General features: G+C 45.6%; 3 protein-coding genes across 5 annotated transcripts; 2 read left to right on the top strand and 1 right to left on the bottom strand.

Annotated features, from left to right (window-relative positions):
* LOC108149606 (protein kintoun) lies at positions 1-6661 on the top strand. Of its 3 annotated transcripts, none has more exons than XM_017277304.2 (5): positions 1-161; positions 1700-3106; positions 3260-4307; positions 4375-4507; positions 5892-6661. In XM_017277304.2, exons 2-5 carry the CDS (start codon positions 1876-1878, stop codon positions 6057-6059), a joined length of 2580 nt encoding a protein of 859 aa, XP_017132793.1. In that variant the 5' UTR covers positions 1-161; positions 1700-1875; the 3' UTR covers positions 6060-6661. The 3 variants fall into 3 exon arrangements, with proteins under 3 accessions (XP_017132793.1, XP_017132794.1, XP_017132792.1); XM_017277305.2 differs by lacking the exon at positions 1-161 and adding an exon at positions 344-884 and having other exon boundaries at positions 3272-4307; XM_017277303.2 differs by lacking the exon at positions 1-161 and adding an exon at positions 347-884.
* Positions 6418-15143, bottom strand: LOC108149605 (DNA polymerase zeta catalytic subunit). The gene is made up of 12 exons (XM_017277302.2): positions 14944-15143; positions 14650-14879; positions 14335-14579; positions 14035-14282; positions 13528-13975; positions 13343-13462; positions 12863-13291; positions 12713-12806; positions 11329-11421; positions 8514-11267; positions 7357-8451; positions 6418-7289 (listed from the first exon to the last, which is right to left on the bottom strand). Exons 1-12 carry the CDS (start codon positions 15073-15075, stop codon positions 6674-6676), a joined length of 6504 nt encoding a protein of 2167 aa, XP_017132791.2. The 5' UTR covers positions 15076-15143; the 3' UTR covers positions 6418-6673.
* Positions 15144-23918: 8775 nt separating this feature from the next.
* Positions 23919-25273, top strand: LOC108149653 (glyceraldehyde-3-phosphate dehydrogenase 1). The gene has a single exon (XM_017277393.2). It carries the CDS (start codon positions 23990-23992, stop codon positions 24986-24988), a length of 999 nt encoding a protein of 332 aa, XP_017132882.1. The 5' UTR covers positions 23919-23989; the 3' UTR covers positions 24989-25273.
* Positions 25274-25478: the final 205 nt, after the last annotated feature.

The following is a 25478-nucleotide window of genomic DNA, read 5'->3' as shown; positions in this document are numbered from 1 at the left end:
CACACACACAAACACAAGCAGCCAGCCGGTCCAGCGGAAAAGTTTCTAGAACGTCAAACTCGAACTCCATCAAAAAATCTATTTAACAGCAGCCGAGAGATTTAATAAACATTTAATTTAGTGACATTGATACAAGAAAAGCATAAATATTTATAATTCAGGTGAGTGAGGGCCATGTTGTTTAAGGGAAACCCATAAAACGAGGCGTTTTGTAGGGCATATAAGTTGTTGTCCTACATGGAACCTCCCATGGAGGTGAGGTGCCCATCAGAGGTAAATAGTTTCCAGACCCAATATATGTATGTACATACATATGTAGTTACATTAGTTCAGGAAGGGCTTTTTGCTTTACAGCGACCGGTTTGTAACGAAAATCAATTATATTCAGTTCGTATCGATCAAACGAGAGTTTTCCCCTCCCCCACCGCAAACATGTGTTCGGTCACGTAACTGTTATAATTTTCCTCGGTTTCCTCGGAGAGGAGATACACACGCAGTAGGGAATGCCATATATACATGTACCCCTCGACAGTCTGTAAACATTACAATTATTATCACTGTCCATATGTATATAAAGATATACATATGTACATAGTAGTTTATTGTACAATTAGCTGGGTTGCGCCAGAAATGGCATAATGTGCGGGGGCGGAGGAAATGAGGGAGGCGGGGGAAGAATCTTGCTAAACAAAAACAATTGGGGGCAAGTGGTTTTTTTTCGCGCTTATCAAGAGCCAGCCCCTCTGCGCAGATACCGCTCTCTTCGCTCTCAAAGCGCCACCGATATTTGCCGGCGTTTCGGGCGGTGCGCTCTCATTCCTATAAACAGTCTGGTCGGGAAAGCATCGCTCCCAGAAACACAAACAAAACACAAATTCACGCAGGTAAAACGCGTTCCCTAGAATTCTAGAAACTACGCAGTTCGTTTATTTATTGTCCGACAAGTAAAATAACGCGTGGTCAGTTTGTTCTTATACACTTACATAATGCCAATAACACGGCAAATACCCGGCGATTTTCGGCAACGACCTTACTGCGTCATTGATTAAATATTTTTTCGCTTATTGGCTGATTAGAATTTCGTGATTTAGACGTTTGGTTTCGAATTAGTCAGGACCTAGGACAACCTTGGGACTTGGTAGTTGGCTTATCAGTGTTTCGATTGGAAAGTTTCCATTGACTTTTAAGCAGGTTTCGTAAGATTCAACCAAATGTATACAAGGGCATTGCTTATTAGTTCGTTAAAAAAAAGCAAAACAAATAACAAAAAAAAAAAGGTTATTTATTTGATATATCGTAAAAGTAGGCTCCTACTTAGCAATTAAACTTCAAAGGAAGTGTTGTTTTATGAAAGATATTAAATTTCACAGAAAATAGATTTACAATAGTCTATTTTTCTTAAAAAAAAAAAAAAAAAAAACACATTTCTCGTAGAGTAAAAACGCTATAAAGTTAATGAATTCTTGATCAGGGCTCAATCCCAATCAAACGCCGACAAATCGCAAATTATATGTTTATATTTTCGATTCAACATTTATCTACAAACCGACAGTTTTCCGAATCAAACAGTTCATCAGTTCAGTTCATTGTTAAGGCATATTGCTTTTTTTTGCGCTAAAAAGTTAACTAACGGATATTTGTTGTGTTAATAATCAGCTCAATAATCATTCATCATATTTCTACATTCCTAATTTTGCAGAACCTAAACACATTTTCTAAGGCAACCGGCCAAAAATCGTAGCAACCCTAAACAAAACAAACAAAAAAAAAATTAAACCCACAAAAGTGATACAAAAATTATTATTGGTGAATTAAAGTGCCGAGAAGAGACCCCACGAGATCTCTCCGTGAGTGAAGTGTCCCTCTGAAAGCGCTATGTCCGCATCCGCGACTGGTCCGCGTAATAAACACTCAAAGTTCCGTGACGATGAACAGCTCGACATAACCAAGGACGAGTTCAACCGGTTCCGGGAGGCCCTCAGCCAGGAGGAGTTCCGCAAGCTGTTCTTCGAGTACGTCGAGGAGATCCAGGACCCCGAAAACCGCAAGATCTACGAAGAGGAGATTATCCAGTTGGAAAAGGAGCGCGGCGTAGAGGTGAGGTTCGTCCACCCGAAGCCGGGCTTCGTGATCAAGACGGCACTGGATGGCGAGCTCAAGTGCTTCATCAACATCGCCAGCTCAACGGAGGTCGAGAGGCCCAAGAATGAGTTGGCCACGGATCCGTCGAACGGCAGTCGTGGCCTCAGCTGGTCCATTCCCATGGCCCAGACTACGGCGCGGGATGACTGCGATGCCAGGAACAACCACTGCAAGGTGTTCGACGTGGTCTTCCATCCGGACGCCCTGCACCTGGCCAAGCGGAACAAGCAGTTCCGGAAGTGTCTCATCGACACGGCACTGGACGCAGTCGAGCGCGAGTTCAAGGTGGCTCTGGATCGCGCCAATCTGAAATTCCCCAAGCTGGACTACAAGGGCATCGCCCGTCCCACTGTGATACGGAAGCTAGCCGCAAATCCCACTGGCGAGGAGCAGGAGCCGCATCCCCTGGCGCACATGTTCCCCACAAAGCTACCCTCATCCGAAAAGGTGGAGCCCCGCGTCCTGCCCATGAAGACGAAGCCCGCTCCGGTGCCGGAGTTCTCGGTGCCCAAGTATTCGATCAAGCACAGCCACGATGTGGACTTGTCGGAATACACGGACGAGCTGGACGCCAAGCTGCATGTGACGGTGCCACGCTCCCTTGTCGTCGAGATCGAGCTGCCGCTTCTGCGCTCCACGGCCGAGTGCCAACTGGATGTCACCTCCAAGTCCGTATATCTGTTCAGCGAGCGGCAGGGCGCCAAATACCGCCTGAAGCTGGACCTGCCCTTCGCCGTGAACGACAAGGCTGGCAGTGCGCGCTTCGACACGGATCTGCGTCGTTTGAGCATCACATTGCCCGTAATCCGGAAGGGCGGACGGGAGCAGGCCCAGATGCACGAAACCTTGCGCCACTTCAGCCGCGAGGACAGCGGCGTGGAGCTGCATTCCAACAGCGAGTCGCCGGTGGAGGAGGACCCCGACGGTGAACTCAGCGATTCCAAGGCGGATACTTCCGCGACTGGTAAGTAGATGTATGATAAAGTCAAGTATTTAGGTCATTGCAAAATATTTAGGGAGTCATATCCGTACTTATAAACTATACATTTGTGATCAGCAGTCCCTTAGTAATAAAGCTATCGATAAATCCCTAATTCCCTTTGTGTACTCTCCTCAGCCACGCCCACTGCCACGCCCACTGCCACGCCCGTGCGCAACGCCAACAGCCCGTTCCTTAAGAGCTCCGTGCTCTATCAGCTGCCCAGCAAGTTCGACTGCAACGTGCTGGACAATGTGATGGCCTTTGTGCTCCACGTGCCCAACGTTCAGCCGGACTCCATTGAGCAGTTGAGAGAGCAGCGGAGCCTGCATCTGCAGTTCGCCACCATCGGCAGCGGCTACTATCCCACCCACTATGCTTTTTACGTACAGCTGCCGGCGGAGGACGAAGACTCCGCCATTGAGAGCGTGGAGGCGGAGGCCTGGGACAACAATGTGGTGCTCAAGCTGTGCCTGAGCCCGCAGAGCGAGGCTCCGGCTAGCTATCTGGCCGGACTAGATGCCAAGGATCTCAAGGAGTACCCAGTTCACGGGCAGTACAATGTGAAGAGCAAAAGGAGAGTTAATACAAAGAAAGAGAATGCTCCGCTGGATGTCAAGTTCGAGCACAACCAGGAGGGTCAAGCCCTGAAGGTGACCATTCGACCGGTGCCGGACACCAAGGAGGAGGAGCACGGCGAGGAGCAGCCAGATCAGGAGCACGGAAACGAGCAACAGGACCATCAGCAGACGCAGAACAAGAAGCCCGGAAAGAAGCAACGCAAGCGTAACAAGAAGGAGCGTTCATTTTCGGAGTCTGCTTGCGAGGATATTCTTGTCCAGGAGCCACAGGATGGAAATCCTGATTCCCAGCCGAAGGCCATGTTTAAGCCAATGCCGCAGCGCAAGCAGCGAAGCTACTCGGAGTGCAACGACAGCAGCGGTGGCTCCCATCGCGGCATCCTCAAGCGATTCAGCCGCTATGGACCGCGACCCTCCATGTCGGACAGCTGCTCCTCCATCGACGACTGCTCCTCGTATTCGTGCTCCGTGGACGCCTCCGGCACCTCGCTCTTCTCGCACTCGTTCGGCGGGATTCCCGAGGAGGATCGATCCGATGCCGGACTCTCGGAGAGCTGCAAGAAGACTGTTAGGTTTAATGATCACATCATGAAGCAAGTGTTCCGGTGAGTACCAGCTAAATCCCCTGCAAATTGCCGGCAATCTAATCATTTAATTTACTCAACTCGGCAGACTCGACTCGAGCATCCTCGGTCAGCGCAAGAAGAACCAGAAGCGACGCGATCTCAAGCTGCGGGCCCAGCAGCGTCGCCTCAGCGAAGGGGATTCCGTGGATTACGAGGAGACCCGTGGCACTGCCCTCAAGGTGAGCTGGGGTGGCCGATCTAGATCTATATCTCTTGATTCTGCTGGTCTCGTTAATTGAGCGAATATCCCGGCTGGTTAGGAGGCTGTTAGGTTGTTAGCTTGTTAATTGAATTAGTAGCCATCAGTGAGATCAAGCAGCTTGGCTTGATTTGCCTGACGCCAGACATAAATATTGGTCAACTCATTGTACCACACGTGTGCGGAAGGTAAATAGATCGGTAATGGGCTCTATTTATAGCAAGAATGTTGCGAAAATTAATTAAAGTATGTTAATTGATAAGTAGCTGGAGAGGACTCATCAGGTAATGGAAAATATATGCACTTGTTAAAGGCAAAATGATTAACATTAAAATTATGATTTACTTGTGTACATGTTTAAAAACATTCAAGCTATGATGATTTGTAGCTCAATTATTGGATAGTTCCTATAGCAGCAATATGATATTGTTTTCCGATTTTAATAAAATTAAAAACGTAATTCTGAACTGTCAAATTATTAATAAGTGAAAAATATTAAAAAAAAAAAAAATAAAAAATATAAAAGTTACATTATTTTAAAATTTATTTTAAATATATATATTCTTGATTAGCATTACTAGGGGAGTCGATCTAGCCATTACCGTCTGTTCGATTTTACGCAGTTTGTTTTAAATATTTTTGTAGCTTTTCGAGATATAGTATTAGTATTATTTCAAAATTACGATATAATTTTTATTAAAATCGGTCGAGAACAGCAAAAAGCTCCCATTGAAACAATCGGAATATTGAAAAAAAATAAATGGAATAATATTTTAACACTTTTATTTATTTATTTTTTTTGTCTTTTGGATGTAGATATGGTTTAATAATTCAGAATTAAGATTTTAATTTTATTAAAATCGGAAAACTATATTAAATATAAAATACGATATCATGGAACGATGAAAACATTGAAGCTATAAATAAATCGAAATTAAGATGTTTGAAAGAATTTTAAGATGTTTTTGTGTTTTAGATTTTTTTGCAATAGCTGCAAGGGTATATAAACTTCGGCTTACCGAATCTTGCTTCCTTTCTTGTTGTCAATATACTTATTAACGATTGGTTTGTTAACATACATATGTAGATGCCACTAAAAATCAATAAAATTGCAAAAAAAAAAAAAAAAAAAAAAAAAAAGAAAACCAAGACTTATAGCTGGCTTTGATAAAGTTCCAATTTCGTGCAATTAAAGTTCCAATTTCGGTTTTGGTATGTCCATAAAAAATTGTGGAACTAATTTTGTAAGCTAGTGTACTGTACAAGCTTGTTAAGTTGGTGATTCTGAACGCTCAATAATACTTACTGGACTGAAAAATATAAATAATAATAGATAATAAAAATGCATATATTTTTCATTTCAGCAACAAGAGAATTCCTCAAGGAAAAACAACAAACCCAAGGGCGAGTCCTTGCTCCACGACAGCGGACTGGATCTCACTGGAGCAGCAGGTGTCCAGGGCAACGTCATCGAATCGGATGTCAAGAACGCCATGATGTTTGAAATGGATGATGAGGATGATGTTATGTAAACCAGAAATATATTCATATTTTTTGAGTGTTTTAGAGGCATGTTTCAAGATTTTTATCCTACACTTATATATTAAAAAATGCTATGTTTTTTTTAAATATTTATACTGTAATTCGATTTGTATCCAAGATAATTGTTCAATTGGAAACATAGAAGAATTGTATTTAGGCAACACGAATCAGGGGTAAATCAGAAATCAAAATATTCATTACACCATGTACTAATTGTTATTAAATTCGGTTACTCAATGAAATTGTTAAAACGGAAGATGAAATCCTACGCTGAACTGAAAAACCTATTATTATGATTAAAATTATTCATGTTCATTCATATTGCAAAACATGTTTGCAAACTACAACTTTTATGTAAACATTCATTTATTGGCTGCATGCTCATCGCTCACAAAACAATCACAACACAATAAGTTTAAACAATATTAATAGTTAACAATTCCTCTAGTATTAAACAGGCAACAGATTCACCCAATTGCAAAAGTAGTGTCTAAGCTATATACATGTTTAGAATCACTGGCTCAAGCAATGAATGGAATTTTAACTTTTGTAAGCGAGCAGAAAGTTGAAATATATATACACCCACTATGAATGAGAATTTCTACTAAAAGTGAATCTCCAGCAGCTTCTGAAAGTGTTCGATTTGCTGGAGCTCCCTTCGTCTTCCCTCCAGAACATAACGAACTGGGCAGTCAAGTGAGTCGCACTGGAGGCTACCCAGTCGACCGCAACATGCCTGGCATATCTGTCGGGTGAGCTGGTAGCCCCTCTCCAAACGAGCGGTCTTATCCGAGAGCATTGCCACACATTTGGTGGCATCCCTGAGGCACTCGGGACAAATGCCCGCCTTGGTTTGGCGGCCACAATCGATGACACAGCTGGTGGTGGAGAAGTACTGCGAAATGGTGGACTTGGCCACTCGTGCGCCGGCCAACTCGTTGGCCGTTCCCACAGCCGGCGTCATCAGCAACTTGCGCGGCAGACTGGCAAACCAGTCGTGCACATTGGCTCCGATCAGCAGCAGGCAGCGGTTCAGCGGCGGTATAATCGCCTTGGTGATGTAGTAGATGGCGTTGATCTTGTGGCCCTCGTTGGCCAGAATGTCGTGGGGGCTGCGGACCAGGCGAATGAGCTGCATGCCCGGCGGCCCATTGACAATTATAAAGGGCACCCGCTCACCGCGACGCGGCACATGTCGCGGATCCTTCTGCATCCATTTTCTGGAGTGAAATATATGGGAAATGTTTGTGAAACGGAATTGCAGGCAATAACTTAAGCGCAACCCACCGAGTGAGTTCCAGTGCTGGCACACAGGCCGTGGGCTTGTAGCCGTTGAGACCGCGGAACTCCTTGGCGAAGATCAGGTCCTGCAGATTGGCCTTGCCCGAGAGCAGCTTGGTGAACTGTCGGCACACGTACTGCTTGATCCTGCTCACGTCCTGCGTCTCGAACAGCAGGCGCAGCACCTTCTCCAGCATCTTGGCCACCGCCGGACAGCCGTCGCGACGCACTGTCTCAATGCCCTTGGCCTCGTAGACGGGCTCCGCCTGGTCGGCCGTCTCGTACATGTAGCCCACATAGCGTTTCTTGGTCTGCAGCAGGCACGGCTGGTAGACTTTCTCCAGCTTCAGCTTCACCGGCTGAGGATTCATCTCGGTGACGGCCTGGGCGATCTCCTCGCCAATGCGAAAGGCCTCGGCTCGGTTGCGACCGGGCACAAGAACGAACATGGAGTCCGTGTCGCCATAGACGACGCGCACCTTCCACTCCTCATTGGCCTCCACCAGCTTGATGGCCCGCTCCAGAGTCTCCCGGCCTTTGGACACCACCGAGTCACCCACCTCCACCGCAGGCATCCGGCCACTGAAGTTGGCTGCCGTGTAGCCGTAGGTGACATTGGCCATCAGCTTGAGACCCAATTGCCTGGAGTGGAGAATCCTTTGCAGGGCGGAGCTGTCCTTGTGCAGCTTCATCGACTGCTTGACCATTTGGCGCGTGTCCAGAATCTCGGTGAGCATGCGCGGCAGGATGCCCTCGCGCACCTCGCGCTTCACGAACACCACGCCGCACGGCGAGACGGTGACCAGGTCGTGCTCCAGCAGCTTCTGCAGCATCTGTCTGGAAACCCGCAGCTGCGAGGCACCGAACTCGAACGGCGAGCTCGCGCCCAGGTGCTCCACTCTACCCAGGCACGTGGAGAAGCAGTAGTTGTAGGCGATGATCATGCTGGGGTACAAGCTCTGGAAGTCGAGCACGATGAGCGGATCGGCGTAGAAGCGCGAATGCGGTTCCATGATCAGAGCCAGATACTCGGGTGCCCGCATATGAGCTCGAGCCTGGACGCTGGGCGAGAGTGGCACCAGGTTCTTTGGCTTGGCGATTCTGTGGAGTTTGGTTATTATCACAATAGGATGCAATGGGATGATTAGAGCGGGAGAACTCACCTTAGCATCATGCTCTCCACACGAAACTGCGATCCGCGCGACAACACCTCGTAGAACTGGATGCCGATGAGCTTGGCCATTTCGCTGGTCCGTCCCAGTAGGTCGAGCTGATCCAACAGCGCCAAGGTGCCCCGCACCCGCTCCAAATAGTATTCCAGCACTATCCAGCGAGTGCAGGGCGAGGAGAACCATTCGCTGAGCGTCTGGGCAGAGTGCCAGGGACATCTCTTGTGCAGGATGTGGTACATCACGTTCTCGAATGTGTACGACGTCAAGGCGATCTCGGAACGCATCAGACGCCACACGTCCAGCAGGATGCGGCCGCAGAGTTTCATCTCCACATCCAGGTCGGTGAACTGCTCCCGATCCTCGTCCACAAAATCGCGCACCTTCTGCGTGGGCACTCGCGACAGCAAAGGTGAGATGTTGAAGCACAGATGCTTCGCCCGGTCGATCACATAGCCCCACGAGGACATCTCGATCTCGTAACCGGCATAGATATCCGCATCCCAGCGTCCACACAAGGCCAGCAGTGCCTCGAACGCCTCCGATTCGCTGGCCACCACATGCACTTCGATGTCCCGATCCAGGCCATGGATACGCCCCTCACTGAGCAAATCCTGACCATTGTTGACCATGATATAGCCACAGGCCTTGCTCGGAAGACCTTCGTCCGGCAAACTATGCTCGATGGCGTAGAACAAACAGCGGATCTCGTCGTGCATGGGATCTGGTTGCAGTTCGCCGCGCGTGGACACAAAGACCTCCAGTGTGAAAATGGTCAGGTGGTTGCATTCGATGTCGGCCTTGGCCTGCTGCAGGTTCTCCAGGTTGACCTTGAACCCGAACGTGTTGTCCAGGGTGGCGTGACTCAGTCCGAAGCTGAGGTCGTGCTGCAGCACCTCCTGGCTACTGCCCTCCAACTGGCGCAGGAAGGAGCTCCGCTCCAGCGCCGCCTGGGCAGCACTACTGGAGACGCTCTGCTCGCTGGACTGCGTGCTGGCTGGCTTCTCCTCCTCCTCCTCCTCCTCGTCCTCCTGGCATTCCTTGAAGTTCAGCTTGGTCCCTCGTTGAAGGCGATTTCTCGACACTCCCTTTGCTTTGCCACTTATTGGGGTGTCCTTGGCCTTACCCTTGGCTTGGGACAGGGGTGTAAGGCTCAGGCTGCAATTGAAGTCCTCGCCAGCGTCCTCGTCGCCACTGGCAGCATCGCCTGCCTCTGGCTGCAGCATCATGGTGATCTTTTGGCGCTTGATTTTGATGGGACTGTCGATGTCGTCTGATGGCCTCGCTGGTTCCTCTCGCTGGCGAAGCAGCTCCTTGGCCTTCAGCCAGACCTTGGCCTCTTGCCGGGTGGGTGCTAGCTGGACAGGTTCGATGGCCACTTTCTGCCCACTGCCGAAGTACTCCCGCATCCTCTGTTCCCCGCGATGTCGCTGCAACATGGCCGGGCCACCGATAGCTATCAGTTGCTGGCGTCGCCAGGAGGCCAGCCCACGGTCGTTGCCCAGGACACTTTGGAAGGGCTCGCAGTCGTTGAGCTTGTTGCCCGGAATGTGAAGCACCAGGAAGCCCACCTCCGTCACCTTGCTCACGTCGGCGGGTTTGCTGTAGAAGGGTTTCTGGAACTCGTACTCCGGTATGTCCAACTTGCCACAACCACGAACCACTTCATCGTACGACGGGGGCAGCTCCAAGGGAGAAATCACAAAGCAGTTGGACATAGACGACACCATGGGACTGGGACTACCCAAGATGTCACTAAAGACCGACGGACTGTTAACAATCAGCGAGTGCTCGTAGAAACTTCTCATTAGCTCGGGAGTGTGGTTCTCATTGCTCCTCGGACTTATCTCTGGAGTTGTGTGAGAGTCAGGCTGTGCTCTGCCTGAACTTGGAGTCACCTGCTGGCTTAGAAGCTCCGAACGAAAGCTCCTGCGAAGTCTCCTCAAATTGGGTGTTTTGCGTAGCTTGGTGACTCTATTATCGCTCTCTGTATCCGATTCAATGGCCTCATCATCGCTTGAAGCTAATTGGCGTGTCTCAATGGGATTGGCCGGATCTCCGGAGTGGGAAGCATCCGGTTTCTGTGGAAATAGTTCATTTTGTACATCTTCTTCATGACTGTTCCCATAAGTTTCCGACTTAGAGACGGAGCACTCAATTGATTTTAAATTGTTAATTTCATCTGAGTTTTTTTCAACAACTTCTTTTGACTGTTGAGTAACTATTTCATGCTTCTGTTTGGGACTTTTCACTGCATCTCTTGTATTCAAATTATCTAATGATTTCTCCACCGGGTTTATTTTATGTGTTCCATTATTTTGTTCGAAACTTTTCGTGCATATAACATTTACATCCTCTAAGTTACTTCCAAGTCTGGGTTTTTTATGTATTTGAGTTCGACGTGCGGTGTTTGCACTGGGCTTTGTTTTTTCTATTTCTGTGAAATACTCATCTGGATTAATCAAGTTCTTCTGATGACGCAGACTTCGCCTTGGTTTTTCTCCATCCAAAGAGTTTCCTTCTGAGCTTCGTGGTTTTTTTTTACTGACTTTTGGTTCCTTACGTTCCTTAATCCCAGGACTATCCTCAGTTTGGTCACGAATACTTTCCTCTGGTATTCGCTCGCCATCCGCTGTTTCAAACATGTCGGAGAAACTGGGATTTCTATCCCTCAGCGTCAGTGAGCAAGTCACGTGTGTTTTGTCCAGATTGCGTTTCGATCGCCTGGTACTGCGAAGTGGTGTACAACTGCCGGGAAAACAAGGTTTATAACAGCTTTAAGTATGCATTGGAGTTTTAGAAATCCTACTCGTTCTTCAAACGGACGAAACTGTTTGATTCCTCGACACTTTTTCGTCGCAGTTCCGTCATGGCCAGTTTCCTGCGAAGCGACAGCTCTGGCCTACAAAAAATAAAGATTTGATTTTAACAGGATGGGAAACAAAAATTGACAAAGCAAAGCTTACAGCCCTTGGGAGCTGTTCTCTTTAAATAAAGTCAATTTTAGATTAATTTATCAATTTTTCCAATGGCAGCTGTTTTATATAGTTGAAAGGTTCTTTTTTTTAAATTACATTTACACAACTTATAAATAGAATATATTCCAAATAATTTTTTGATCGTTCCTATGGCAGTTTTATTTTAGGCTGTTGACTTTACCTAAACTAAAATGTATTTTAATCAAAAAAGGAAGCTAACTTCGGCAAGCCGAAGTTCATATACCCTTGCAGCTATTGCAAAAATTAAATATTCTTTAAAACATTAAAACTATGATTTACTTGCGTATATGTCTAAAAACATTGAAGCTATGATGATTTGCAGCTCAATTATTATATAGTTATTTTATATATTTTTATTATTTCTATGGGAGCTATATGATATAGTCGTCCGATTTTGATGAAATTTAAACCGTAATTCTGAAATATTTAACCATTACTATATGTCGGAGAACTAAAAAAAAAATTAAAAAACAGCAAAGTTATAATTTTTTTTTATTTATTTTTTCGATTGTTCCTATGGGTGCTATATGCTATAGTCGTCCGACCCGGCTCGTTCCGACTTATATACTACCAGCAATAGAAAGACAACTTTTGGGAAAGTTTCATGCAGATAGCTTTAAAACTGAGAGACTAATTTGCGTAGAAACGGACGGACAGACGGACATGGCTAGATCGACTCGCCTAGTGATGCTGATCAAGAATATATATACTTTATAGGGTCGGAGATGTCTCCTTCACTGCGTTGCAAACTTCTGACTGAAATTATAATACCCTCTGCAAGGGTATAAAATGCAAATATAACATTTATATCACCTGTTATATGCATGTATTTTAAATACCAAAGAACTTATGTTGATTTAGCTAATAGTTTTCTGATATTTCATAAAGCAGCTTTACTGTCGTTAAATTTTTTCAAAGTGGTCTTTTGAAATTAAATGAATCCCGGAAATATATTTATAAATAGTTTCCGATTTATATATTGTATGCAACAAAAAGAAGGCTTTTCGGAAGCTTTTATTTAGATAGCTTTAAAAACAAACGATTTATTTACGTTTAAACGGACGGAAAGACGGACATGGCTAGATTGACGGACTTGGTGATGCTAATAAAAAAAAAATATATATATATATTATAGGGTCTGTCGTCTTCTGCAAGGGTGCAGGATATTTGGAAATGTCAATGAAGGAAAATTACCCAGGTGATTTCGTCGTTCGCACTTGTGTTCCTTGATCAAGCTGCAAACTGAGGCGGGAATTAAAGGCTTTTCCTGTGGTTTCCTCGTTGTTTTCTGGAATTGATTGGATACATTATAAGTCCTTGAGTTGTGCAGCTACTGTGACCCACTTTTTGCCGAGCTGCTTCCAATTGTCAGAGGCAGTGGGGCATATTTCTTGGCCGCACTGGTTTTCGGTGTGCGGGGCGACCTCAGCAGGCTTGCCTGACCTCTCGGCGTGGTGGGTGTCTTTGGAGGACTTGAATTCAACTTGGAGCTGGTTTTTTTTTTGGGTGTCCTCTGCAAGCCATCATCAGCGCCATCGATTTGCGGCAATTGCGTTGAGGGATCTTGATTTTTGGACTCCACAGGCTCAGGCTGACTTTGGGTTAGTTTGAGTAGTAGTTCGTTGATGTCGTCGAGGGCGGTGGAAAAGTCATGTCGGGTTCCCTGCTCCGCATCCTCATCGGACTCACCATCCTCGTCGGCGATCGCATGAGATCCTGCAGCAGCAGCAGCAGCTGCTGTTTCTTTATCCAACAGCTCCGGGGTCAGTTCGTCTAGGAGAAGAATAAATATCCAGAGCATAGCAAGTATTCCATTCCACTTACACATTTTGTGGTTCTGCGACAAGGGGGCCAAGGAGCTGTCCAAATCCACATGCGATTCGCTGTCGTTCTGCTCCTCCAGCAGCTGCAACGCATCCAAAAGTTCCAGGTCCTCCTCCCGCACTGCATCGAAATGAAATTGTTAGGTGCCCAAGAACCCAGTTAGTTTTTGGCAAGCGTTTACCCACAGGTGGCATCGTGGGGCACTGTTCCATGCGGCTGTGTGAGGCTCAGGATTAGCTCCTCGTCCACCATCGTTTCGTCCATGAATTCGGACTCATCGTTTGCCACTGGTAGACTGACATTGCTGCTGTTGCTGCAGGTCACATGGTTTTGTATGAAGGAGGCATTAACCAGCAGTTGCTGCTGATCCTGTGAGCATTCCTCGGGATAGACCGCATTGGCCAGCAGTTTTTGAAGGTTGAAAGTGCGCCTCTGCTCTTTGGAACCGGGCAAAGTGGTCTGCATGGTGGCATTGACCGCCAATGCCGTCTGATCCGACAGCGTTTGGTCGGACAGTGTGGACTGCTCCAGAGTCATCAACTTGCTTTCCAGGGCGGTGCGGTAGAAGACATCGCTCTCGGCAATCTCTATCCGGGGGCGTTCTTGTGTAGGCGGTAACTTTAAAACTGGAACCTGGCAATTAAAGAAGGCTTTAAGGTATAGCTTGGGAACAAGGAGAAACTGAGTAGTACCGCTTGAACCATCTCCTCGTCACCAGCAGCTGTGTGTTTTTCGACCAGTTTCCGACGACGCAGGCTCTCATCATTCCAGATGGCCTCGATGCCCGGATTGGTGTGGCTGCCCTTGCTCTTGGCCACCAGCTGGAAGCGATTCAGAATAAAGTTGGAGCTGACATCCACCTCCAAGGCACTGCAGGCCACCTTTTTCACGCTCACGGTGTCCAGCAGCTGGGCGGGCTTCACGTTCGCATAGGGGATTACTAAAACAAAGGGTTAGATGAGGCGGCCAGGCGGGTTGTGCAGCCTACTTGCCCTCATCCTCGTGGCTGCGCCGAAACTTGAGCACCTCCAGCGGCACATGGAGGTTGCTCATCCCGTACAAGTTGTAGTCGATCATGAACTGCAGGATGTAGGGAACATGCGACTCGTGCGGACTGAAGTTCTTGCTCAGGATGGCGCCGCTCTGGAGAAGATTGGCGGCGCGGCGCACAAAGCGCGGATTGAACATGTAGATCTTGAGGAACTGGTGCTCCGCGCGATGGTAGCCATAGAATGGTCTGCAAAGTGGAACGCCTCTAGAGATTCACGACAAGGAGGAGAAGCACTGCAAGCACTGCAAGCACTTACATGCCCTTGACCAGCTGGATTTTGAACACATGCTGAGCATTCGAACTGGCCTGGCCCAGGGATATGTTGATGGCCTTGTCCAGGTGCATGGCTATCTGCAGGATGCCCCGCTCCAGGGATTCAAAGTCGCGCCTGTCGAACGGAATGTAGAAATACGGGAACACGCCGTGCACATGCATACAGGTCTTCTGGCCCCTGGAGTTGCCGCCAAAAACTCGAATCACTGGCACCTGTGGAGGCATGCAGTTGTTCGTTATCCCAGTTTACCACCAGTGGTGGTGAAATAGTGCTCACCCGTTTGATCTCCTTGCCGCGCAGCTCCGAGTAGCAGGGATCCAGGCCGAACTGCGGCTTCTCCATGTAGAAATCCGCGACCACCAGGCGCACGGAGTAGACGCCATCGATTCCCTCTGCTGCAGCTGCCATTTCACAAGGACATGGACATTTCTAGCTATTGTCGCGGAAGATTCAATTCAATTCAATTGAATTCAATTCAAAACAGAGTGACCAATCGTGATCGATTCCGCATTCGACACATCCGGGGTATTCCCGGAAAGGCCATCACTATCGATATTTAGCCGATGGTTTTTCAGTGCATCCCTACAGTCTTGGCGCAAAACCATTTCAACTGCTCTTATATCTCTACATTTTGGAAATTTCAACAAAAAATCTCCGCGTTTTAAAATCGGCAAGCAGAGGTATACATATATACCCAGCTATTTCAAAAACTAAATATATATGTGTTTAAAAAAATGGAAGTTGTAATGATTTTCAGCTCAATTACTCGATCGTTCTTATGGCAGCAATATGGTATCGTTTTCTGATTTTAATAAAGCTTAAAACGTAATTCTGAATTATTAAACCATTACCATGTTCAAAAGGATTTTATAAAAAAAATCAATAAAACAAAAGTTACATTTTTATAATTTCAATCAGATGTCCGTTTCTACGCAAACTGGTCTCTCAGTTTTAAAACTATCTGCATGGAACTTTCCCAAAAGCTTTCTTTCGATTATTAAATTATAAGTCGTAACGATCCGGATCCGATGGCTGTAGCATATAGCTCCCATAGGAACAATCGAAAAACTAAATGAAAAAATTATAACTTTGCTGTAGAAAACAATTTCATGTAGCTGAACGATCGAATATTTTAGCTAAAAAATTTTAGAAAGTCATTTGGTTCCGGAGAAATGGGAGTGAATGTGCGAAAAAATGTTGTCCATATATAGGAGCTGTTGGGGCCGGAGGAGCAAAAAAAAACAGACTTTTGGGGCATTTTTGTATTCTGGTTTTAAATACGCTCGCGCTGAAGAACGCATGCTCTACCACTTTTTGGAAACAACGGCTTGAAAAAAGCTAGTTTTCACACGCCCACGACTAAAGCTACTATATATCGTTAAACAGGTATTTTAAGGGACTTTTTCTATTTCCTTGACATAATTTTTCCAGCAAAATAATTACTTTTTTAATGAATTATTTTTTTTTATTTGGCAAAAATTTTAAAATGTGTATTTATTAGGTTGAATGCTTTATAATTTTTCGTCATAAAATTGAGCATCAGAAATTTTGTGCGTCATGTTTTTTATTACCCCTTTAAGGGTGTTTTTGTGTGTACGCATATAAATCAAAATTGACATATTGTAAAGAAAATTTAATTTTGGTATTAGCTGGTAGGGTATAAAAAATTGGGCTTGCCGAAGTTTTCTTTCTTTCTTGTTTATTTAAGTACTAATTATGTTGAGGGCTTTATCAGTGTAACACACGAAAATATAGAACATTTTTTATTTATCTTTAAAGAAACTACTTATGTATGTTTGTTTTCAACATTGGCTGGATGCGAATGTAACGGCTTCGATTTTCTGCGAAAAAATAAAAATAGGAACAACAAAAATAAAATTAAATATATGAGTTTAGATCAGGGACCGTAAGTATATTTATTAATTTTATTTTTTAAATATATCCCAATTAAATGATTGTTTCTTGAGTATTATTTTTTCTGAGGGAAAATAAACAAAAGTCAAACATTTCCCTTGAAGTCCGATAACTGTTTTTCTGCACCATTCTTGAAAGAGATTCTTTTGTTAGCTTATTAAGCGAATCAAGACGAACAATTTAAAGACAAACATTTAGTATGGGAGCAGATCGCTTAAAAATTGTTTTTAAAAACTTTACATTTTGCATAAAACCTATCCAGTCAACTAGAACCTCAAGAACTATGTTTGAAAATATTACTAATCTAAAAATCTTTATTTTTCCTTTATAAATAAGGCCATTTAACTAGTTATCTTTCAAAGTTAAAGAGTTGAATTGGTATTTTTATGAACAAATGATCTGATTTTTGTCAATCTAGTCATAATATCTATAAATTCTTGCTGTTTCTGGATATTTTACTGGCTTTAGAGCCTACTGGATGGTCAAATAATTTTAAACAAGGAGTATGATATGCAAAAACCTTGTTAAGTACCTTAAAGAACATCGATGACCAGTCGCTTGCACTTGCGCCAGTTTTGGGCGCTGACGGGTCGTGAATGCGATCCGAGTCCAGGTCACTTTTGTAGGCGTCAAAGGGAACGCTTTTCGTTCTCCCGCTCCTTCATCGGAAGAAATCCCCACAATTATTTTATGTTATTAATATAAATTTGTTCTTTAATTCTTAATTCTTTAAATCTTAAATATAAACACAAATTTTTTCTATCATTAACTGTTTTCTTTTCGTCCAGCTGTCCTTCCCTAACTATACGTCTAGATATTTTCTGCCCTATGGTTTCTAAAATGTCATTATTCGCAAAATTAAGCCTAAAACTTCGTCCGTGTGATATGAAAAATCTTTGACGACCTATTGCACTCGTCAGTTATTCCTTCAGCAATACACAATTGTGCAGGTCAAGAATAATTATTTGCCAATTTTCGTCTGTAAAATCTTCCCTCAAATAGGCTCGTCTCAATACAACGTCCGTCACGTCATGAGTCCTAGTTAAATTTTATTCAAATAATAGTCCCATAATTGTGGCAGTCCTAAATAACCTACATTAAAATTAACATTACATCCGTCCGCAATGAGTGCAACAGCATTCTTAAATAAATTATTGTCTCTTAAATATAAATAAATCTTATTTATACATAGCTAAATAAACTTCGTCAGAATTTATTGTAAGATTCTGTCAAGTAGAAACTGGAAGAAATGTGTGTTAAAAAAAAGGTAAGATGATCAGTTTTTAACTTACGTTGTCAATGTAGACGAACGATTATGTCTTCCGTCTATGCTGGCCATCATAACGGTAAGTAACCATTGGCGCACAAATAAAATGGCTTTTTATATTCGTGAAACCTGTTGAACATTTCCACACAGCCGTTTCTTTTTATCCTCTCAGCGTAATATTTTGCGCGCGCTTGCAACACGGCCGACTGGTTAAACATTGTAAGCTTAAGTACATCCATCTTCTGAAAACGCACAATAAACACTTTGCTAGCAATCAACAGATTTCTCGACAGATTTGGAGTTCCCCGTTTCACTCTTACCAGATAATTTGTTAAATTTGTAATTTGTCCCGCGTCCCGTGATGTCTCTGGCGGTGTTGGCCACTCCCACGGCCCCTTCTCCAGAACCTCCGTGGGCTCTTGGGACTCGCGCTCCTCCTCGTACGTCGTCTTCTGCTCCTCGCGGTTGTGCATCGCGCGGGTGCATCAGCGGTGGGTGCTGCCAGTCGATGGCCTCGACTGCCTCCCACACGTCGGCGGACGTGGTGACGCTAGCGGCGGCCCGGACCGGTCCATTGTCGGAACGTGATCGCCTGCGCTTCCAGGATGCGGGCCCACTCCTTGGGCTTGCCCGACGGTGGTATCTGCCCTAGGCAGATCCGCCCGAACCCTGCCGTTGCCCTGCTCAACCTGACGGTCTTCGTCCCATCCTCCTCCTCGCTCGCGTCCTCCGGTCCGCTCTCATCTGATGAGATGGCGACGACCTCTCCCATGTCCGCCTCGTTCGGGCCTGCGTCTTCCTCCTCGGACGGCGACTCCACGTCCGAGACCTCGCTCGTTGACACCGCGTCAGCCTCGCTGACCGGTGACGGGGATCGCGACCCCAAGGGGGACGGAAGTAGCTGGAGGACGGAATCGGAGTTCCGTCTCCACTTCGCCACTGGCTGTTCCCTGGCGCGCTTCGCCCTAATCTCTTGCTCCACTTGCTTGTTGCTGCCGCTGCGTGCGCTCAACATGATGATCTTTTTTGGAAAGACCTGCTCCGTGCAGCGCCGTCGCTGACGGCGGTTCGGTTCTACCGCGCATTCTTGGTTCCGTTATTCGCGGCGACGTGTACCGGTAACGGGACTCTCCGCTCTGTGCCCGTGTAATGTTTAAATGTAACGGTGCCCTCCGTGTATACGTCTCCTACGCAAACCGTGCAAGTGTGCGTTTAGCCGGTAACGGTGTCTACGGCTTTTTAACCCTCCCTGTCCCGCTCTCGCGCTCCTAATGTGTTTTTTTTTTTTTTTTTTTTTAAAGAAAAGCTTAAATATATACAGAAGTAATACAAATTACAGAAGAGGAAGAGGTAGAGGTAGAAAAGTTCCGTTCCCGCGGGACCGCCGCAAAGCTGTACTTCGCGGGACGGATGGCGGTCAGGTTGCCGCTCGTCCCTGTTGCTAGTTGCGTCGACTCTGTCCTTAGGTCGACCTTAGGTCCTTCAGGATGCCAGCAGCCAGATTAGCTACCGCATCCCAATTCCTCTGGTTTTCCAACATGCAATTGATTACGTTATCCACTGTCAGGAAACGCTCGGTTCTTGATTCAGCTTCGGCTCGGTTGCTCGCGTATAGGGAGCAGATGAAGAATGCGTGCTCCGCGTCTTCGATGCTTGCTGCGCCGCAGTGGTCGCAGCAGGGGTTTGGCTCGTGCTTGAACCTGTACAGGTATTCTTTAAAGCATTCGTGCCCGGAGATCATCTGCGTGAGGTAGAAATCTACCTGCCCGTGTTTTCTCTGCAGCCAAGGGATTAGACTGGGGATTAACCTGCGCGTCCACTGTCCTGTGCTCGCACTGTTCCACGTCCTTTGCCAAGCCTCTATCGTGCTGCTGCGCTGGGTCCTGCATCCTGTGCTTCCTGTCCTTCGTTCTGCCTCCAGGAGGTCTATCGGTATTGTTCCGGCTTCCTCTGATACCGTGCAGAAGCTGCTTGTGATGCGCAGTGCGCAGCGTCTGTAAACAGCTTTGCACTGGCGACTATATGTTGCGGTCTTCATAGCTTCGGCCCATATGGGCGCGGCGTACAGGATGGTCGAGGTCACCACTGTGGCTATGATCCTTCTGCTGTGCTGCTTTGGTCTTCGGGTGCCACCATTGTGTGCAGCGCAGCATTGGGAATGCCATCGGGAATGCCAGGGGCTTTTTCAGCCTTGGTTTTTCTTAGTGCTGCCAGTACTTCGACTTCGCTAGTGGGTACGGTATCGGCTAATCCGGTAGCTTGCCATATAAGGGGCGGCTGTGTGGGGAACAAAGTAGCCACTATGTGGCCAAGCTGCAAGTGGTCAATAGGGGTCGGCTGTCTGTTAAGCATCCGCAGCTTCGCACAGTTCCTGGAAGCATCTGGCCTTGCTTGCTTTCGATCGCGTTCCTCAGCACCTTTCTCTTGGCTTCGCTTAGCTCTTGGTTTCCGCATCCTCTGCTTCTCTGACACCTGCGTCGGGCCGCTAGGCAGTCTCTCCTCGTTCCACCACGGAACTGGTTTACGCCCATTACCACCTTTCGTTGGTTGGCTTTTTCCATGGAGGCATCGCACGCCGCCTTAACTCTATCGGCTAAGTTCTTCGCGAAGGTGTTAGCGTCTCCTATAACGCAGACGCCTTCCATGTGTGCTAGGAGGGCCACTGTGTTAAGGGTATGCGCTTTGTTAGGACGTTAGGCGACTGCTAGGGGAGGCCAATCTGGGGCTTGTCTGGGTGATGATCAGCGTGTGGTCGCTGTGAGTGTAAATGTCTGACACCCTCCAGGCGCAATTACGTGCCAGTTCTGGGCCAGCGAAGGTCAAATCGATAATCGATTCCCGACCTGACTTGCTAAAGGTTGGTCTGTTCCCTTCGTTGAGTAGGCAAACATTTAACGAAGCCAACGCCTCAAGGAGGATGGTTCCCCGCTGTGTCGTACTAGCGCTGCCCCTGCGATGAGGATTGGTGACCTGCCGCGTGCGTCGTCAGCGATCTCCTCCATTATTGCTCTGAACTCGCTAATGCGTACGCTCGGGGCAATGTAGCAGCGGAGATTGTAAGTCCTCTGAACATCGCTCTGGTATATCCCGCCTTCGTGTTTGGCCTTATTGGGCTCGCTGAGTATTGCCACATAAGCCTGCTGTTCGATTGCCGTCTGGGTTAGTAGGTCCTGCGCCGCTCTGGAGTGGTTTAGGGTAATCTGTAGAACCTTAACCATGCTGTATACAGTTCAGAGCTTTTCGGTACTCAGGACACATCTTGCTGAGGGTCGAGTGTTCGGCCTCTCCTCAAGCTATTCCTCGTCTCGTGCAGATGATACATTTCGGTTTGCCCTGAGAACAAGTTCTGTACTTGTGCCCATCCTTGCCACATCTGAAGCAGGATTCCTGCGTGTTTTTGGCTGTTGCCTCCTGATGGGTGTGTCTGTGTGTGTGTGCTTGACCGTTAAGTTAGATACCGTGTATCGTCCTCCCCCTTTCTTCGGTTAGGGTGCAGTGCTCCTCCGATACGACGGACTTGTTGAGACTGGCCCTTCTTGCTTTGCGGTTTTAACTGGCTTATGTGGGTTTTTCTTACTTTGCCTGTGTTTTCGTGCCGCAGGGTGCAAATAACCGGAGAGTCGAAATTAGTTATTTTAAACGGCCCTTCGTATCTGGGGGCCAGTTTGGACGCGGATCCTTCTGGTGCCGCGGATAGATGGTGCTCCTTGGCCCATTCCGTGTCTCCGATCTCTGGTTTTTAGTTCTTTAAGTTTTAGTTATGGTTTAATATGCCAGAGTTTCGGTTTTAATATTATTGAAATCGGACAACTATATCATATAGCTTTCATTGATACGACACAGAACAAACAAGAAAGGAAGCAAGCTTCGACAAGCCGAAGATAATATACCCTTGCAGCTATTGCAAAAACTAAACATTCTTGAAAACAATAAAATTATGATATACTTGTGTATATGTTTAAAAACATTGGAGATATGATGATTTGCATAAATTCGATAGTTCCTATGGCAGCTATATGATATCGTTTTCCGATTTTAATAAAATTAAAAGTGTAATTCTGAACTGTCAAATTATTAATAAGTCAAAAAGAATTAAAAAAAAAACAAATTACAAAATATTGAAATTAAAAAAAAAAATTATATTTTTTATGGGAGCTATATAGTCGTCCGAACTTGATGAAATTTAAACCGTTATTCTGAAATATTTAACCATTACTAAATGTCGAAGAACTAAAAAAATATTAAAAACTGCAAAGTTATAATTTTTTTTTTCCGATTGTTCCTATGGTAGCTATATGCTATAGACGTCCGATTTGTATGATATTGAAACCGTAATTCTAAACTATTTAACCATAACTATATGTCGAAGAACTAACAAAAATATTAATAAACAGCAAAGTTATAATTTTTAAAATTAATTTTTCCGATTGTTCCGATGGGAGCTATATGTTATAGTCGCCCGATTCGGCTCGTTCCTACTTACATGGAATAGAAACACAACTTTTGGGAAAGTTTTATGCAGATAGCTTTAAAACCGAGAGACTAGTTTGCGTAGAAACGGACGGACAGACAGAAGGACATAGCTAGATCGACTCTCCTAGTGATGCTGATCAAGAATAGATGTATATACTTTATAGGGTCGGAAATGTCTCCTTCACTGCATTGCAAACTTTTGACTGAATTTATAATGCTCTCAGCAAGGGTATAAAAAGTACTTCGCTTCTGCAAGAGTTGCTGAAAGCAAAATGAGGTAAGGTTGCGTTTTGCGATGGCACAAGTGCAGCTACAAGTTTATGCAGTTAAATCAATCAATACTGTTAAAATAATAATTAATAACAGCAAACTTCAACAAACAGCAAAAACACGTTTTTTTTAGAAATTGAGGTTAGGTTACCTTTTCGTATAATTACCAGCTGTTCGGCATTTTTCGGCACTTGAATTAAACATTCTGATATTCCTAGAATGCTTAAAAATATTATACAAAAAGATTTGTTTGTGCCGAAGAATGCCATCACAACTAAAACTCTAACCAAACACGGAAAATACAAACCAAGAAAGCTCACAATTACATATGTACTAAATACAATATCGATTTACACAAAACACAACATATACTACATATACTTTTTGTTGTAAAAGGGAAGTTAATAACTTTATTTAAAGTATTAAGCACTTTCATTGCACAAGCTTAAAACATTTTTTAAGGAGAGCTTCCCTTGCACGTTGCTTACGCTGAAATACCCAATGAATATTATGCTCTCTCTTTCGATGCTATTCTTGAAGAGGACAGATAGCGCAAATCAAAAAGATGAATAATTCAAATAGCTAGACCAATTATAAATAAGAATTGGTAAATTTAAAGTCAAAATTTTGACTTCGATTTTTTATTTATGGCCTATGGAACCGATCAGTGTGCGTTGGTTTGAAAAAAAGTTTAGATCGCTGAAATTCAAAAACTATATTGGGTATGACCTTAACGCTTTCACAGGATATTTTTGAAATTGTAAACTATCGATTGGCCAGTAATAATCGATTTTTAAATTAAAAATGTACACGGGTAAAGCCCTTTAAAAAACTTTTCCGAACGGACGTATATATTACGTAGCTGCAATAGAAACTACTGGTTAAATTTAAAAAAAAAAATGTTGTTTTTAAAGGAATATGCGAACTTATCGTTTTTTGTTGCCTAATATAATGATTTTCTATCAGTTCGAATACATCTCTTGACTGCATGGGTATTACAACTTCAACTTACCAAAGTTGGGTTCCAATTACAGCAAGAAAATAATCCTTAAAAAACTTGTTTACCCAATAAAGCTGTATAATTCAATCTTTATAAAATCATAAAAAAAATGTAAAATGTTTATAATAATAAAATCAGTGAAAACCTTGCCAACTTTTTTCGTTTTTGTTATCTTTTCAAATCCGATTTCAATCGATGTTTTTCGAACGACATGTAAATAGCTTGGAAGTGTGGCCTTCGCAGCTTACGGGCAAAATACTAACGTGTACCTAACCCACACACCCCGCCCACCCCGCCCACACATTGCGAAAAAAGCTCCTCTCCAGAAAAAGTGGCAGTCGTAATAGCGAGCTGAAGCTGAACAAGAGGAAAAGTGAAAAGCAAGCGGAGATTTAACCATGTCGAAGATCGGAATTAACGGATTTGGCCGCATCGGCCGTCTGGTGCTGCGCGCCGCCGTCGAAAAGGGCGCCTCCGTGGTGGCCGTCAACGATCCCTTCATCGATGTCAACTACATGGTGTATCTGTTCAAATTCGACTCGACTCACGGTCGTTTCAAGGGCACCGTGGCGGCCGAGGGCGGTTTCCTGGTGGTGAACGGCCAGAAGATTACCGTCTTCAGCGAGCGCGACCCGGCCAACATCAACTGGGCCAGCGCTGGCGCTGAGTATGTGGTGGAGTCGACCGGAGTGTTCACCACCATCGACAAGGCGTCCACCCACTTGAAGGGTGGTGCCAAGAAGGTCATCATCTCGGCCCCATCCGCCGACGCGCCCATGTTCGTCTGCGGCGTCAACCTGGACGCCTACAGCCCCGACATGAAGGTAGTGTCCAACGCCTCCTGCACCACCAACTGCCTGGCTCCCCTGGCCAAGGTCATCAATGACAACTTCGAGATTGTCGAGGGTCTGATGACCACCGTGCACGCCACCACCGCCACCCAGAAGACCGTGGATGGCCCCTCCGGAAAGCTGTGGCGCGACGGCCGTGGCGCCGCCCAAAACATCATCCCGGCCGCCACCGGAGCCGCCAAGGCCGTGGGCAAGGTAATCCCGGCCCTCAACGGAAAGCTGACCGGCATGGCCTTCCGCGTGCCCACGCCCAATGTCTCCGTCGTGGATCTCACTGTCCGCCTGGGCAAGGGCGCCAGCTACGACGAGATCAAGGCCAAGGTCGAGGAGGCTTCCAAGGGTCCGCTGAAGGGAATCCTGGGCTACACCGACGAGGAGGTCGTCTCCACCGACTTCCTCAGCGACACCCACTCGTCGGTCTTCGACGCCAAGGCTGGCATTTCGCTGAACGACAAGTTCGTCAAGTTAATCTCGTGGTACGACAACGAGTTCGGCTACTCCAACCGTGTCATCGATCTGATCAAGTACATGCAGTCCAAGGACTAAATGCCACCATCGTACAAACCCGGGGCGTGCAAGTGGATCAGGAATCACTGTCTGTTGTATAATAACTATAACCCAGGCAGAGTGCGCCCCGAGAATTCGGCACTATGCACAATTAAATGGGCTTTTTTGGTTGGCTCTCAAAAGTTACCAGAATCATTGCAAACATTTAAACAATACGAATATCCATACCTACACAAATATATTTATTGCTGTTAAATAAAGTATTGCTCTGTTACTGTATTCAAACGCCAGCTATTGAAAAATAAAATTATGTGCATAGTTGAATGCTTGTGTAAGCCCAAGGTCGTGGGAAGGTTACATCAGGGCACCGCCGGAAAGATTCGCCAAGATATATGTATGTATGTATGGTATGTACACACATAAAAATGCATTTTGGGGAGCCAGCACAAACTCAAACGGATGGTAAAAATAAAGGGAACAACGTTTCTATTTATATGCAAACTCTGCGAATCCGAACTTTTCAGATTAT

Source organism: Drosophila elegans, unplaced genomic scaffold (genome assembly GCF_018152505.1).
Source record: "Drosophila elegans isolate 14027-0461.03 unplaced genomic scaffold, ASM1815250v1 contig_133, whole genome shotgun sequence".
NCBI lineage: Eukaryota > Metazoa > Arthropoda > Insecta > Diptera > Drosophilidae > Drosophila > Drosophila elegans.
This window is presented reverse-complemented; position numbering and strand designations above follow the sequence as displayed.